General features: G+C 39.5%; 1 protein-coding gene across 1 annotated transcript in view; it reads right to left on the reverse strand.

The window, feature by feature from the left end:
* Positions 1 to 16,119, reverse strand: part of TOP1 (DNA topoisomerase I) — a 95,621-nt gene that overhangs the window by 33,607 nt on the left and 45,895 nt on the right. Inside the window, exons 4-8 of the mRNA XM_027558542.1 lie at positions 9,804 to 9,927; positions 8,694 to 8,749; positions 6,199 to 6,294; positions 5,178 to 5,253; positions 1,793 to 1,905 (exon numbers count right to left, since the gene is read on the reverse strand). Coding sequence (XP_027414343.1) covers positions 1,793 to 1,905; positions 5,178 to 5,253; positions 6,199 to 6,294; positions 8,694 to 8,749; positions 9,804 to 9,927 — 465 coding nt within the window. The remainder of the gene's footprint in view (positions 1 to 1,792; positions 1,906 to 5,177; positions 5,254 to 6,198; positions 6,295 to 8,693; positions 8,750 to 9,803; positions 9,928 to 16,119) is intronic.

The following is a 16,119-nucleotide window of genomic DNA, read 5'->3' on the forward strand; positions in this document are numbered from 1 at the left end:
GGCTATTAGATCCTTCAAGGATACTTATTTTCACACACACAAGGCTGGACCAGAACAAAAGTATATCTGCCTCCAGGCCCAAAAAGAGCCAGGGCTCCAAAGGGGGAGAGAGCACGTGATGACAAAGAAATGAAATCGTTCACTCAACAAACTTACCGAGCACCCAACCACAGAACCCAGAAAGATATAACAGATGACGAATTACTAATTCACCACTCCCAGTAACAGCTCCTGACTTATATAATCACTTCATCTCATCTTAAAAACAGTTTTTTTATTAGAGGTCATAAAAACCTTTTAATATCCTATCACTAAAAACTTTTGACTAGTTTCAAAGGAAAAAGAAATAAAAATGAGAAAAATGAAAACACACGTTCTTTAGTTTTCTGACCCCAGGGAAGCCCAAATTGCCTTTGCTCTGTATTTTTCCTTTTCTGCACTTCATTTCACCATGTATGTCCACACCAACAATGCTGATCATACAGCTGTGCTGAAGCTTTCTGTCACTGCGGCTCTGCTCCTCTCAGCCACCTCCCTGGTCATGGATGTTTCCTCATTCCTCAGAGGTACTGGCAAGATCACTGCTCTCTATTACAAAAGCCACAGAGTAAGTGCATACCAGTGGGTCTGGAACTCTACATACCAAACTACAAACAGTGGTTCCCTCAAAGCTAGAAAAGAAAAATGGGACTGGGAGAAAGAAGGAAAGGGAACTGTCATTTTTTCTTAACTCGTATACCTCTGAATCATTGGAATTTTTTCAGCATAAATACAAATCATGTATAATATAGATGCGGTAGCTAAAATTTTAAGAAAAGCCAGTATTAAAAATACAAATTTATTTCAAAAATCTAAACACCTAGAAGTAATCTGTTACTGCTAAACTGTCCTCGATTGAAGACAGTCTTCACTGTCTGAATCATTTCCCATACCGAAGAATGTCTGTTTTCACATATTTTGATACTTGTTAATTGTTCCTAATCTGAGAGATGTTAAAGATAAGGATGTATTATTTATTATTTTTCTTTGCATCTTTCTTTGCTACTTGTGAGGCTGATCATATTTTAAGATGCTTGCTAATCATGTATATTCTTTAATGAATTGCCTTTTCCTTATTTTTCTATCAGACTGTTCCTTTCACTACTTGTTTTAAAAGACAGAGTAAACTATAGAAACCCTATGTGTGTATGGAAACATGCATATGAATAAAGCTGCATTTAAAATGAGAGGAAAAAGATGGATTATTCTATAAACCACATTGGGGAAATTGCCTAATTTGTTAAAAAAAAAAAAACACCTCCACAAGAAAAGCCGGGTGGATATTTTTATAATTGTAGAATAATAAAGACCTTTTGAAACAAGACATAAGGAAACAGAGCCATAAGGAAAATATTTGTAAATCTGATAAATCAAAATTCAAATCTTCTATATGGCAAATACACTCATATCATTAAAAAAAAAAAAGAAGAAGAAGAAAGAAAAGAAAACAACCCTAAGGGAAAATGTTTGCAATACAATGGGCTAGGGTTCCTAACACGAAAAAATAGCTCTTCTACAGCTCACTCTGTTCAATAGAGTGGGACCCAGTTTTGAGATCCAATAGGGAAAGAGCTCGTTAATGGTCTCACCAGGACTTGCAAGACTTATTTCAGAATGTTAGCCCACAGAGATTCATTCAAGTACTTCCCTCCTCCCCAAAATATCAGGCTATTAACTTTACTAACTCAACATTCTTATTTCATTAGGTTGTAGAATCAAAGAGCTACCATTTTAACCAGGGCTGAGATATTACCATTTCCATTTCTGCTCCTCTTCCTTCTTCGGCTTCTTTTTCTTGCTATCTGGCTCAGGAACTTTTTTATCTTTATCTTTATCCTTATTCTTGGGTTTTTTCAATTTACCATCCTACAAAGAAACATGGTGAGAAAGCACTTAACTAAGGACCAATCACACTTCTCAAAGTAGTTCTGGGGGTCCATTAGGAAGAAAAACTGGAATCATGGAATATTAAAACTGGAGAGGTTCTTAAGTCTAATACTTAATGAGGTAAATGAATAAAATTTTACTGGTACTTTTTTCTAAAGCAGTATTTCCTAAAACTTCCAGACATGTGATTATCTGAGGAAGCAGTTAAAAACACTCATTCTGCAAGGGAAGAGCCTGGGAAACTGTTGTTGTTGTTTTTGCCTCATTGGAGTTTGGAACAGCACTGCTACAGGGAGAATAAGCCCAGTGTACTATCCTCACTTAATTTTAAAAGCTACGCATCTTTAAACCTCTTGTAATACCATCAAATAATGGGCAAGGCGAGTTTTTATGTATTAAATACACAATTTGGAAGGAAATTTCTGACCAAGTCTGGGGCGGGGGGAGTACTTTATTAATGCCTCTTGCAAACACAAAATCGGGAAGTAGTAAGCAAGTACTTGGGAAGTACTACAACAATGACCGATTCCTACCATACTACTTCTTTGAACTGTAACCTGAGATGAGCTGTTACAGTGGCACAGAAAAAGAACAAACATGCACCAATATAAAAATGTCAACACACACACAGACCAAAATGAGCTATTTACCAGGTGAGGGGGTCCTGCTTACAGAATCTGAACTCTGCTGAAGAATATTTTCCTTTGTCCTAACTATTCAATATAATTTAAGCTTTTATTCAGCAAGATTTATATAGTTTTGAAAGGTGGTTTGAGTCATCTTAAAATCAGTTACAGAATGGCAGAACCTGAAAGAACTTTGTAGACAGTTTGGTTTGACCTCTTCCAGTTATAGTCAAGGAAACTCTGAGACAGAGGTTTTGTCACTTGGTCATGGTCAAAAAGCTGCTATTGACCATGATGAGAGCCCAAGTTTACCAGAAAAATAACAGAATGTGACTCATGGGAATGACTGAAATATATAAACATTCTAGGAATATGTGGTAGGATGGCAATCAAGATAAATTCAGGGAAAGAAAATGACCTTTGGTGTAGAAAGAAGGGGAAAGACTACAGTACTACACATATTTTAAAACAGAATTAGAGAATATAAATGTGTAAGTATGTCTGGGAGGAGAAAATACTAGAGGATCGCATGAATTCAGATAATGTTTGGTGTTTAGGCTGAAACACCCCACAGGAAAAGGGTAATGCTTTTCAGTTAAGACATTCTCTCAACAGCTTCTGAACAGGCATTCAGGTGGTTCCATCAGGAAACTACTGGCTCCGTCGTATGTTCTCAAGCCTCAAAATGAGATTATCAGTCACTAAGAGACTACAGAACAATTCCCAGAAATGAAAAATTCCATGGCCAGCAGAGAGGCTTAATGACTTCTCTTGCCATCTGTGGTCCCTACCACAGTAAGACTGGGTCTTGATTCAGTCTTTCAGCCTGCTTTTTTTCCTGCCCCTATAGGGAGATGTTTGCTAAGACAATTAAATAAATGAAGTCAACCATTCTTTTTCCAGATGGTTTTAACAGTTATTACCAATCTCTTCAAAATGCAGAGAAAGGTATTATTATATAAACGTAACCTAAGCATACAGGCAATAGAGAACACATAGAAAGCTGAAGTTTTAGTGAATTTCTCATTGACTAGTCTGTACTGACAGTCTACATGAGAGTGGAGTGACTACTATACTCACTACTCAACATTTCATGCTCAGTTCCTTGAGGTGTCTCTCATAAACCTGAACTTGTGCCAAGAGCAGGTTAGTTGTCAGAAAAACTACAATTGCCTAAATCCAGGCCCTGATCTCTCACCTACTCATTCCTGTTTCATATGATTTCATTAGACACTCCTCCTCTCTCCTTGTGAAATTAAAGGGTCAGCAAAGTCCCACAGGAAAGAAGACTTGGCATCTTGCGTGTGGGCTTTAGAATCAACCCATGTGGGATCAAATTCCAGTTTTACCACTTAGTACCTGTGTGGGCTCAGGCAAAAGATTTCACCTCGCCATACCTCAGTTTCTGCATGTGTAAAATGGAAATAATAATAACAATACTTCCTCTAAGGGCTGTTGTAAGGATTAAATGAAATGACAGCTATAAAGCATGAAGAACAGTGCCTGGCACAATGTAGGCACATTTAATTTGATTGGCAGGGGGTGGGGTGTGTGCACTGCTCACAGAATCTCAGTTCTCTGATCAGGGATTGAACCCAGGTCATGGCAGTGAAAGTTCAGAATCCTAACCACGAGGCCACCAGGGAAATCCCCTAATCTGAATTATCAATCCTGCTACTACTACAATATAGCTTACACTCTTAAGACTCACTGTCCCTTACGGTCACTATCTTTACTGACGATACTTCCATGTGGACTTTACATTTGTGAATCCATTTTGCCCAAGACAATGGCTAACCTCAAATAAAGGATGAAAGCTGAGAACTCACTCAACCACTTCTTCCCTTAGGAGTGCAAGATGAAGTCCCCTGTGAATTTCTGACATCTTTTTCTGAATTACTTGCCCACACTCTTCAGTACAAGTTATCGAAAGTGTCAAAAGAAGTAACCATATTACTATATGTTAAATCTACCATAAGCATCATATAAAATGCTTAGAAAAGTACTTGAAACTGAGATTTTAAGGAAGGCTATAAGGTAGGAAACAAAGAAAAGAGGAACACAGCACGTGTTACATAAAGCCCTGAAAATGGAAGAATCTAGTGTGAAAAAGAAACAAAGGAGGTCTGTGAGGCTGGAACAAGGTAAATTAAAGAGGCACAAGACCCAGGGAGCAGCTGTGGTCAATACCTGGGATTTCAAGCTATGTCCAAGCAATACCCATTAAAAGACTAAATAGAGAGAGTTACCCAAAATGAGTGACGGGCAAGCTTTGCTAGATTTAAAAAAAAAAAAAAAAAAGCTAAAAAACATTCCTAGGGAAAACTCTTTCTGGTTTTAAGCCAAAATATGATTTCTTGCTAGTATTTCTTTCTGTATGTATGAGGATGGTGTAGTTTCTCTAAGAACATGTCAGGTGGCAGCACAGCTGTGAGTGGACACCCAGAAAGCTAATACCTTAAAACTAACAGTGCCAGAGCCACTGTAGCGCACATACATTTCCCCAGTGTTTCCTCTACAACAGAGCAGGAAACTCCTAAAAGCTATTTGCCTTTGAAAGTTATTTTATCAAAAAATTTCCTATTCCAAATTCAAGTCCCAACGGGCCTAAGTCTCTTTACTAACCTCTTCTTCCTCTAGTTTTCGTTTCTTCTCTTTCTTGATATCTTCTGTTTTAATTTTCTTAGGTTTATAATCAGCACTAGAAAGGGGAACATGAATATGCAGTTAACACAACTGTGACTCAGTACTTCTCACCAGTAGGATTAGGACCTCCAAATTCTTCTTGGCGGCCTCCAAGGCAGGCGTGGTTGCTATTATTCTTGGCTGGGCATTCTACAGTTAAGAACAGGAATGGAGAAAGTAAAGAAGGCCAGACGAAGGACCAATAGTTATAACCCTACGCAGAACAAAACAAATAGCTTCATAGTGCATGCAGGCCTGGAAGGGAGGTGGAGCAGAGGTGTAAGTACAGAAACAGACAGTGCTAGAAGGTGGGGATCTGGGAGGCAAACACACAGCGCGACAATGGCCACCACAATGCAATAACTGGGCAGGGAAGGGGAAGAAAGAAATTCTTTATGGATTCTAAACACATACAAATGAGCTCAGTATTTCCCTCCTCCCCTTCCAACTACTTTCTACCATAAATCCTTTGTAGATTCCCAAAACATAATAAATTTCACAAGGCTGAAAATAATGAATAGGATTTAACCTCACTGACTGAACCTAAGAGGCACATATAAGCCTCAAAATACGTGTTTTAAGTAAGAGCAATTTTATTACTTCTATACATGGAAACTTCACTAAGAAGGTATTAACGGGCACAGATTCTAGGAAAAATTGCTTTAACAATGAAAACTTCTCTGTGGGAGATGATGACACACTTAAAATAACTTAATAATTTAAATATTCTTCATGAATTCTGGATTATTTTAAATTCCAACAATAAACATGCATTACCTTATTAATAAGAAAAAATGTAAATGTAAGAAAAGTATAAATACACATTCAAAGAGAAATCAGTCACCCAGCCTATTAATCATAAATTCCTAAAGAGTAAAACTCAACGCAGAAGGTTCTGTGTACTATTCTCTTAACAACTCCTTTTTGTTTTCAAAACTCAAAAGTAGTAAGAAATACTCACTCATCCTCATCCCGAGGTCTCTTTAATGGCTTTATATCCTCTTTAGGAGGAGCAAAATAGCCATCATCTTCAGGTTCATCTTTAATCCGTGGTGGACTGAAGAGAAAAAAAAACCGTTAGCCAGTGAGTGTTGGAAAATCCACATTACAAAAGTAATGCAAAGTTGGGAGAAGCAGCTTAACAGAAGGATAATGACATACATGTGTACATATTAAAAGGTTCTCCATGAGCACTTTTTTCTCATTTAATTCTAACTGAAACAGTGTCCTCATTTTACAGATGAAGAGGTGAGATCAAGGTCAGGAATCAGAGCCCCTCATTCTCAGTCAGTATTCTTTCCATGGCCTCTTGGTTGTCTTTGCCAACACAATCCACATCTCAGTAGGAACAAACCTAAGCTGTTTCTTCCCCTTATTCGAGGGATCTACTGTGTATCTGACCCCACAAGCGATCTAAGTTGATTATTTTAGTGCTCCAAAGCTAAAAAATAGCTTTCGCCAAAAAAGGAATAAAAATATATTCCTCAAACTTGAGGCTAGTCATTCTAAGCCAAATCTATTCACTATTCAACTTCCTCCTTCGGTTTACTTTATACACAGAAGAGTACCTTGTCCTATTTTTGTTAGCATTTTGCCTTCTCAATATAAAAAGATGATTCTGTTAGATGACTATGTTGAACCAAAAAAGAGGAGAGAACAAGTTAAAAAACTAAAGGGGCCAGCCACCACCACGGCCACCACCACATATTGTCAGAACCTCACTGCTCACAGCCAGAAGCATCCACAAGGCTAACTCACTCAGCACAAGAAATGGCCTCCAGACACAAAGAAAGTCACCCCATCTCTAAGGGGGCCAAAGGATAAGCATCCAGATTTAGTTGCCAAATAAAGTCAGCATATTCACAGGGTTTCAATGTTGTCCCTGCCCCTCCCTTCCCCACAAGCATACTGGATGCCCTTGCTTGCAAATGAACTTGAGTATTTAAAGAGATTAACTTTCCCTCCTTATTTATGCACACTCCCCAAAGGCCAACCTCTATAGCTGTTTCTCCCCTCCACAGAAACCACTGATACTGACCCAAGGGTTCAAAATCTCAAAAAGCTTTGCACCAGAAAGAAAGCAACGCTGCCATTTACCCAACTAGTTAAGTAAATGCTAGATCCTAGTACTATCATAAGTGAGGTTAAAAGCACATGGGAAGGCTTACTAGGACTGAAGAAAAAAATTTAAAAACCCTAGAAAACTGTTCCAATTCAGTGAGGCATGTGGATTCTCTACCAAGACAAAGATGCAAGGTGGCGAGCAGACCAGCAAAGCGAACACAGCAACCATGGCCTCAAAGGGTGTGCTTCTGATCATCTAACCCAGAAAGTCTGAAATCAAACCCAGGACTCCACACCAAGTCCAGAGAGTCTAATCATATCTTAGTTTAATAAAAGTCCAAGGCCATCTCCTGGCAGAAAATAGTTGCCCTGTGTTCAGTCACTGTTATCTAAGGAATCAGAATGCCTAGCTTACAGCTCTAATGCTTCTTGAATTTTATTATTCTGCATTCCTGGAACAGTTACAGAACATGCCTGGAGAGGGCACTTGCTTCTCCTAGGGTAAGGAACCCAGAGTACATGGCATAAATTTCAAAATTGTTCTCAAATGAAACTGAAAGTTCAAAATTTCAAGAAAGCAAAACTCTCAAAACATTTTGCCCTGGATAATAAGGCAAACACTCCCAACAACTCCTGGTAAATCCATTCTGCCATTCAGTGGAGCAGATTAGAATATGTTAGTTATTTTTTTTGAAACTAGAGGAAACATTTGGACTTATTTTAGGGTGCTGCAGTTGATGAGGAAAACAGAATCTAAACGGCCCCACAAAGGAAAGGAAAAGTGACCTCTGCATTGTGGTGACCTCTCTGAAAAAGTGACCCCTCCTTCTGGAAAAGAGATTAAATACTTCTGCTCCTGTAAAATCTACAACTGTCCCTAAAATGCAGGTCAAATCAGTTTCTATATATGAGCTACCAAGGAATACTATCAAGGAATTCACAGTAGGGTTTTTTTAGGAAACTCCAAAATTACTATTGACTAAGAACAGACTTTCTTTTAGGGGTGATGAACATGTTTTGAAATTAGATAGAGGGTAGTGGGGGAGGCTATATAACCTTGTGAAAAACTAAAAGCCAATAAACTGTACACTTTAAAGGGGTGTATTTTATGGAAGTGTAAATTATATCTCAATTAAAAAAAAAAAAATTTCTTCCTGCCAACCTTCTCCACTCAAAATAGCCTTCTATAAAATGTGCTGGTCGGTCTTACTAAATGGCACTCTAGAAATGCTCTCATTGGCTAAGACCAAGTCCTTTCACTGCCAACTTCCTTGAAAACCTGGAGATGGCCAGGTCAGTGCATTTTAGGTGAGCTCAAACAACACTGCAACATGGGCAGCTGGCCTGCTGGACACACACGGAGAAAGAGAAGCCAAGACAGCAGAGTCTTACCTAGAAAAGCCATTTTCCTTCTCCTTTTTTATTTTTGCATCCCCAGAAGCTTTAATCTGAAAGGTAAAACAGCAGTAACTGATTAGTACCTTAAAAGGACTAAAGCTGAAGAAGTCTCTACCTTACTTGAGATGATTTGGCCTCTACTCTAGGAAATCTTGATCCCAGACTGACTCTTATTAGCAAAATTGAACAGGTGAACCAAAGGTCTTGATACTTTTCTAAGACTCCTTTTTTACAGTTCTTTACTGGGAAGTGTTTCCCTTCAAAATGATGGCTTTTTACCTTTAAATAAGGGTAGGTCCCCTCCCTCAATAAATACACTCCACTTCTCAAAGATTTGCCCTTGGCAGTGCAGACAGGAAATAAAAAAACAAACCCAAACGAAAAAGAATACTTTATTTCCCATCTTCACTGACTTAGGCAAAGTATATTCATGTTTGCCCTCCTTCAACTTTTCAGACAAAAATATACACATAGACACACGCATAGGGAACCTATGGAAGAATACCAAAAAAAAAGTACAGTGGCTGCCTCCACAAAGGGAAAGACGGAGGACAGTGAGTTGAGGGTTAAAGGGAGATTATTTTTCACTACTGTTCCCTATTCTATATTGTGTGAATTTACCAAGTCCATCCAGCATTACTTTCTGAGAAACGAATAAACTTTTTTAAAAAGGCCAGGCACAGTACTACTACTCGTTCACGGCCAGATGAGCTTATTTTGAGAAGGCTTGTGCTGGTTATACTGGAACCAAAAGCCACAAAGAGCACCAGTGTCACTAAATTGTCACTCAGGAAGAAGTTTCATTCAAGAGAAGACCAATGTGGTATTAAGCCTTCTCTCAAAAACAAAACTAATTTTCCCCATGAAAGAAAACTGACTTTTGCAGAAATCCTACATCCCTTAATTTACCATACAAAGTAAGGTAATGACATGGGTAGATTTGGTACATGAAATACAGTGGTAAAGTTTGGTTTTCATCATTTAAAAAAAAAGGTTAGAGGATCTTACTACTCAATGAAGGTACTTTCATTACTTGCTTTCAAAGGTAAACAAAATGAAAAACACACCCCACACCTCTTCCTTCTCCACTAGCATGTTCTGTACCTTCTCTTCCTTTCGTTTTTCCTTGTCTCTGTCTTTGTGTTTGTCTTTATGCTTCTCTGAACTTCCATCTTTGTGTTTGGTCTTCTCCTTCTCTTTGTGTTTCTTTTCAGAATCTTTATGTTCACTGTGAAAATAAGACACAAACAGTAAGCCCAGAGTAGGGACCACAGGATTCATTTCACAAGATTAACTCACAAGATACCCTGAGATAACATGAACCATGGAAACTCACAATGCTTTAAATAACCAGTCCTGACAGAAAGTTCAAGTAGAAGCTCTTCACTACATCAGACTTTATCTTGCTTAATGTCTTAAGTTTTTCAAAGAGCAAAGGAATCAAAGGGAGAAACACAGTTATTCTAAACGTATCAGGACATTTTTTTTTTTAAGTGTTGATGATACAGCAAATCCATAGTATTTCTACAACATTCTACCAGCAAAAAACTGTATTGAAAGCTCCAACTTGAGCACTCACATCTGATATAAGGAGGTAAGAACAGCTCACCAAAAATCATTTAGTGGCTCAGTGCCAGATTGGAGACATACCACAAATGTAGCCATGCCTGGGCAGCCTAACACACTCCATGTTTCCTGCCAGCTGAGGAAAAGCTAGTTACTTCTACAAGGGGCTTATAAATCCTGCTTGGTCCTTTCCTCACAATAAGAAAAGCCCTATCTCAAAGCAAGGGGATGCTTTGAGGGCCTGCTTTTCAAAGCCTTGCTTTTAAAGGCGTTCGACCCAGATAATCGCGATGGTATAATCACTCACCTAGAGCCAGACATCCTGGAATGTGAAGTCAAGTGGCCTTAGAAAGCATCACTACAAACAAAGCTAGTGAAGGTGATGGAATTCCAGTTGAACTATTTCAAATCCTGAAAGATGATGCTGTCAAAGTGCTGCACTCAATATGCCAGCAAATTTGGAAAACTCAGCAGTGGCCACAGGACTGGAAAAGGTCAGTTTTCATTCCAATCCCAAAGAAAGGCAATGCCAAAGAACGCTCAAACTACTGCACAATTGCACTCATCTCACACGCTAGTAAAGTAATGCTCAAAATTCTCCAAGCCAGGCTTCAGCAATACGTGAACTGGGAACTTCCAGATGTTCAAGCTGGTTTTAGAAAAGGAACCAGAGACCAAATTGCCAACATCCGCTGGATCATGGAAAAAGCAAGAGAGTTCCAGAAAAACATCTATTTCTGCTTTATTGACTATGCCAAAGCCTTTGACTGTGTGGATCACAATCAACTGTGGAAAATTCTTCAAGAGATGGGAATACCAGACCACCTGACCTGCCTCTTGAGAAAGCTATATGCAGGTCAGGAAGCAACAGTTAGAACTGGACATGGAACAACAGACTGGTTCCAAATAGGAAAAGGAGCACGTCAAGGCTGTATATTGTCACCCTGCTTATTTAACATATATGCAGAGTGCATCATGAGAAACGCTGGGCTGGAAGAAGCACAAGCTGGAATCAAGATTGCCAGGAGAAATATCAATAACCTCAGATATGCCGATGACACCACCCTTATGGCAGAAAGTGAAGAGGAACTAAAGAGCCTCTTGATGAAAGTGAAAGTGGAGTGAAAAAGTTGGCTTAAAGCTCAACATTTAGAAAACGAAGATCATGGCATCTGGTCCCATCACTTCATGGGAAATAGATGGGGAAACAGTGGAAACAGTGTCAGACTTTATTTTTTTGGGCTCCAAAATCACTACAGATGGTGACTGCAGCCATGAAATTAAAAGACGCTTACTCCTGGAAGGAAAGTTATGACCAACCTAGATAGCATATTGAAAAGCAGAGACACTACTTTGCCAACAAAGGTCCATCTAGTCAAGGCTATGGTTTTTCCTGTGGTCATGTATGGATGCGAGAGTTGGACTGTGAAGAAAGCTGAGTGCCGAAGAATTGATGCTTTTGAACTGTGGTGTTGGAGAAGACTCTTGAGAGTCCCTTGGACTGCAAGGAGATCCAACCAGTCCATTCTGAAGGAGATCAGCCCTGGGATTTCTTTGGAAGGACTGATGCTGAAGCTGAAACTCCAGTACTTTGGCCACCTCATGCGAAGAGTTGACTCATTGGAAAAGACTCTGATGCTGGGAGGGATTCAGGGCAGGAGGAAAACGGGACAACAGAGGATGAGATGGCTGGATGGCAACACCGACTTGATGGACATGAGTTTGAGTGAACTCCGGGAGATGGTAATAGACAGGGAGGCCTGGCGTGCTGCGATTCATGGGGTCGCAAAGAGTTGGACACGACTGAGCGACTGAACTGAACTGTGTAGACATTGGTAATACTATTTAAAAAAAAGAAAAAAGTGCCACTCCTCAGGAAAACAAAATATGACATTATAAAACAAGAATCATTAAAATATTCATACCCTGGGTTCTAGCTCCTGGAGATTTCTCTGGGAAAAGCATTACAGAAAGATGTTCACTTTGATGCTTCTCATGATGAACAAACAAACAAGAACAAACAAACAAATAAAAAACCACCAAGAAACCAGATAGAGCCTTGGTAAATAATCAGAGGGGGAAACTGTGATATACCAAAGCTATACATCACAGTTATCATTATGTAGCCGTTATGCTATCATTTGTGAGTCCGTAAATATACATGATAAATTTAAGACAAGCAAAAAAAAAAAAAAAGGAATATATAAAATAACTGCAGTTACATAGAAACATGAAAGTGAACAAAAACTAAAGAGCAAAATTCAGGAGCTGTATTTTAAGGTGGCAGGACACTGGATGACTATTTTCTTTAGTGCACTGGGCAGGAAGCGTAGGTCCCTGTTTACTGCAGCAGCCAATATATTCCACAAGTTACCAAAAGAGAATGTGAATTCAAGGGCTATAAATTGAGGGTCATTCCTAGAAACAGGACAGCTGACAACCACCCCAGCTGACAGACAGCCAATCCCACAGGCAGCATAGGCTCTTGCCTTTCCTACCATAGACTGTATTTCCCAGCTGTCACATCTACCACATTCAGCCCAGGAAAAAAACAAACAAACAAACAGATTTTATCAGCAATGAGGTCATTAGGTTACAACCGTTCCATGAAGTTTGTCCTAAAGAGATCTGGCTAGCATTTTCAGCTACACCCAAGGCCAGAAAGGGAGAAACAGATGACGGTACCACTCAAGTGAGAGCCCCAGAACCTGGATCAGGACAGCAAGTGGTATCCACCACATCTCTGGAGACAAAAGGAGCCCCAACTAATGATGGGGGTTTGGATAATTAATCAGCAAAAACTATAAAATCCAGGCAGGAGGGCAGGGGGATGAGTATAAACAGGACTACAGGTTTAGGGAAGACCCAGAACTATCAACAGAGGGAAAATACAGCAATGTCCACTTTCCTTGGTTTATATGTTCCTCCCTCTGTATTGTTTTCATTAGGTTGTTATTTAGATGTGCCACACACTGGAAAATAACAGATTTCTATGTAAGTACAGTTTAAAAAAAAAAAAATCCTAGTGTGCTAGCACATGATGATCAATTTTTCCCACCATGCTTTTTATTCTTAGCATTATTACGAAGTCACTCTCTACTCAATGTGCTCTCATAATCTGTTTTCACCACAGCACAGTGTTTTAGAAACAACTTATTCTTTATTTTGTACAAAATGGCTTCCAATTACAATAATGCTCTTACTTTCAGTTCTCCTGAATTCAGCTTTAGAATGGTGAAAAAATAGCTGTCAAGATTGCAACTGATTCTTCAGGAGTTTACATATATGAAATCACAGGCCCATGGTTTTGATACTACCAGCAAAATGTATGAGCTTACTATTTTATATACAAATACTTAAGTTTCAGCTTTTGTTTTTTTTGAACATTAACTCTAAGAGGAATTAATGGTCATCTAAAGAAGTTCCTGCCTAAAAGCAAAAAATCTGGAACAATGACATCCATAATACTAATGGTTAGATATACTTTCCCCCCAGAATAAGAAAAAAGGACAAATTTAAGCAGCAATATGTTCAGTGCTTTCATGTACATTATTTCACTCAGTTCTCACAACACCCCTGTGAAGGAGTCTTTATTATTCCCCTGCTGATTCAGAAACAGAGGAGCCAGTGGTTCAAAGTCTTATTCCAAGTTACAGTGTTAGAAAGAAGGGCAGCTGGGATTTAAACTCAGCATTTCCATCTCTAAGTTCAGAGCACTTTCCACTAGATCAGTATCATTACATTTCCATGAAGCTGACAGCCACCACTTAAGGGAAGCCTAGTGTTAAGAGACAAAAGGCATGGGCATTCTAAGACTTGATGTATAAAGTTAAAAGATTTTCCTCTACCATCAAGTGAAAACTTTCTAGACAAGGCTTAGGACATCAGAAATGATAAAACTCTGGGATAGCTACCTCTTAGATTGTCTTCCCATGAAACTAAATGGCTGATTCAGGAATCTGAGTTTAGGAATGCTCTATGGTCCTTATTCCTTTACGTTCCACCTCCTTGCCTCCACCGCCCCTACTTGTTTTGTTCTCTTTCTCAACGAAAGCGATTCTTAGAACATGATTCTGTTATACTAGAAAACTGGCTTTCTGGTCTCTTGGCAATCACAGCATGGGCACCATGAGTATACACACAGACCTCCAGTTTACAGCTTTGCTATTCATTGTCACGCCACACAGAGATCAGGGAAAAGAAGTCAACAAATGACATGGCAGTGGCACTGATACTCAGGCCAACCCCAGGAAAGTGAAAGAAGTCAGTACTTCCTCTGCCTGCTAACCAGAGGGAAATCTATTCAGGAAATTCAAAGTTTCTGTTAGTGTAGTAATCCCTTTGTAGGTACAATTAATCACAAAGCCCAAAAGAGATGGAACTACCAACTTTACTTTTCAAAGGCATCTCATTCTCCTCTATTCCCAATTGTTTAGACAGGAGAGAACAAGTTTGCATTTTTATACAGAGTTCAGAAGATTCAGAGTTAAGGAACATCTTGTGGTAACAAGGCATTCCATTGGGGACTGTTAGAAATGTGGGTTTATGAAGCTGTATTAAGTCTCTGAACACAATGCTAACATCTTGTCTACTTGTCGTGTGCTGTTCCTGTCCCTGCCTCCAGAAACAGAGAACAGAGTACTGGGAGTCCTACCCCCTCGTCCACAACCTGACACCAACAGGAAGGCTGCCAAAGAGCAAACCCCAGGGTCAGTCTTTCCTAGGCATCTATCGGAAGTGAGTAGCAGATGCTTTTGGAGATCGAAGTCTTGTGACACAGAAGCACGTTGAAGGCCGTGCCATCCAAGTCAGAAGCAGGATTTGCCCAGTGGTAGAAGTGCAGCCAATCTGGGATCAGTGAGGCTGACTCATCATCATTCAGGATTTCCTAACATGTACCTCTTTTTCCAAAAGACTTAAAACTGGCTTGACTTTCACAGCGGCTTAAAGGGCATTACCTTTTCATTGATGATAGTGAGGTGATGGAAATTCTGACCACTGCAGAAGAGGAGTTCATATGTTGACTATCTGTTTTAAGAGATGTTACCCATGTCTATGTACTGATCCCACTACTTTTCCATACACAATACACACAATATGTAAAAATCACAAAATGGGTTGTAAATATAACTGAGGGCTAGAATACTGGCCAGTTTGGGGCAGCAGTGCAGGTGACTCCAATACTGAAGAAACTTCAGTGTGGCTAAATAAGAAAAATAAACTAGAAAAGCTTAATAATGATCATAGTAAGGAAACCCAGAGATGTGAAGAACAAATACACTTTAAGAATGAGTTTGGTCTGGGGTACGGTGAACACTAAAATACAGACAGTAGCTGGCATTCCTAGAATATCTGAAATGGTCACACTTTCGGATAAAATATAAATTTCATCATCAGGAACTCAGAAAGCATCCAATTATTGGGTATACACAGAAGCCAACTCCTTGGCTCAGGGCTCATATCTGTTTGGAGATAAAATCTACCAAACATCAGAGTCTGGACAAGCAAAACTCAATGCCAAAGAGAATAAATGGGAAGACTCAGCACAGCAAAAACAAAAAATTCAGGGAGAGAGACAGAAGTTAAATTATTTGTCCAACTGGCAACTAGTGGGGCCAGAGTTTGAACCCAGGCCATCTGAAGCCCATGCTCTAACCCCTCCACTATACTGCCCTTCTGGCTGCTTCTAAAAGAGATCCAGCTGATATTTCACTGTATCCATCACACCTCTTGTGCGACTCTTGGTGGACCTGCACAGACAAAACAGAGAGTTGACCCAGGCTCCCCTAGGCACTTACGAAGAAGGATGAGAGAGACAGTAGAAGTAGGCGGGTGGCAGCAGGAAGCCTAAGAC

Source organism: Bos indicus x Bos taurus, chromosome 13 (genome assembly GCF_003369695.1).
Source record: "Bos indicus x Bos taurus breed Angus x Brahman F1 hybrid chromosome 13, Bos_hybrid_MaternalHap_v2.0, whole genome shotgun sequence".
NCBI classification, from domain to species: Eukaryota; Metazoa; Chordata; class Mammalia; order Artiodactyla; family Bovidae; genus Bos; species Bos indicus x Bos taurus.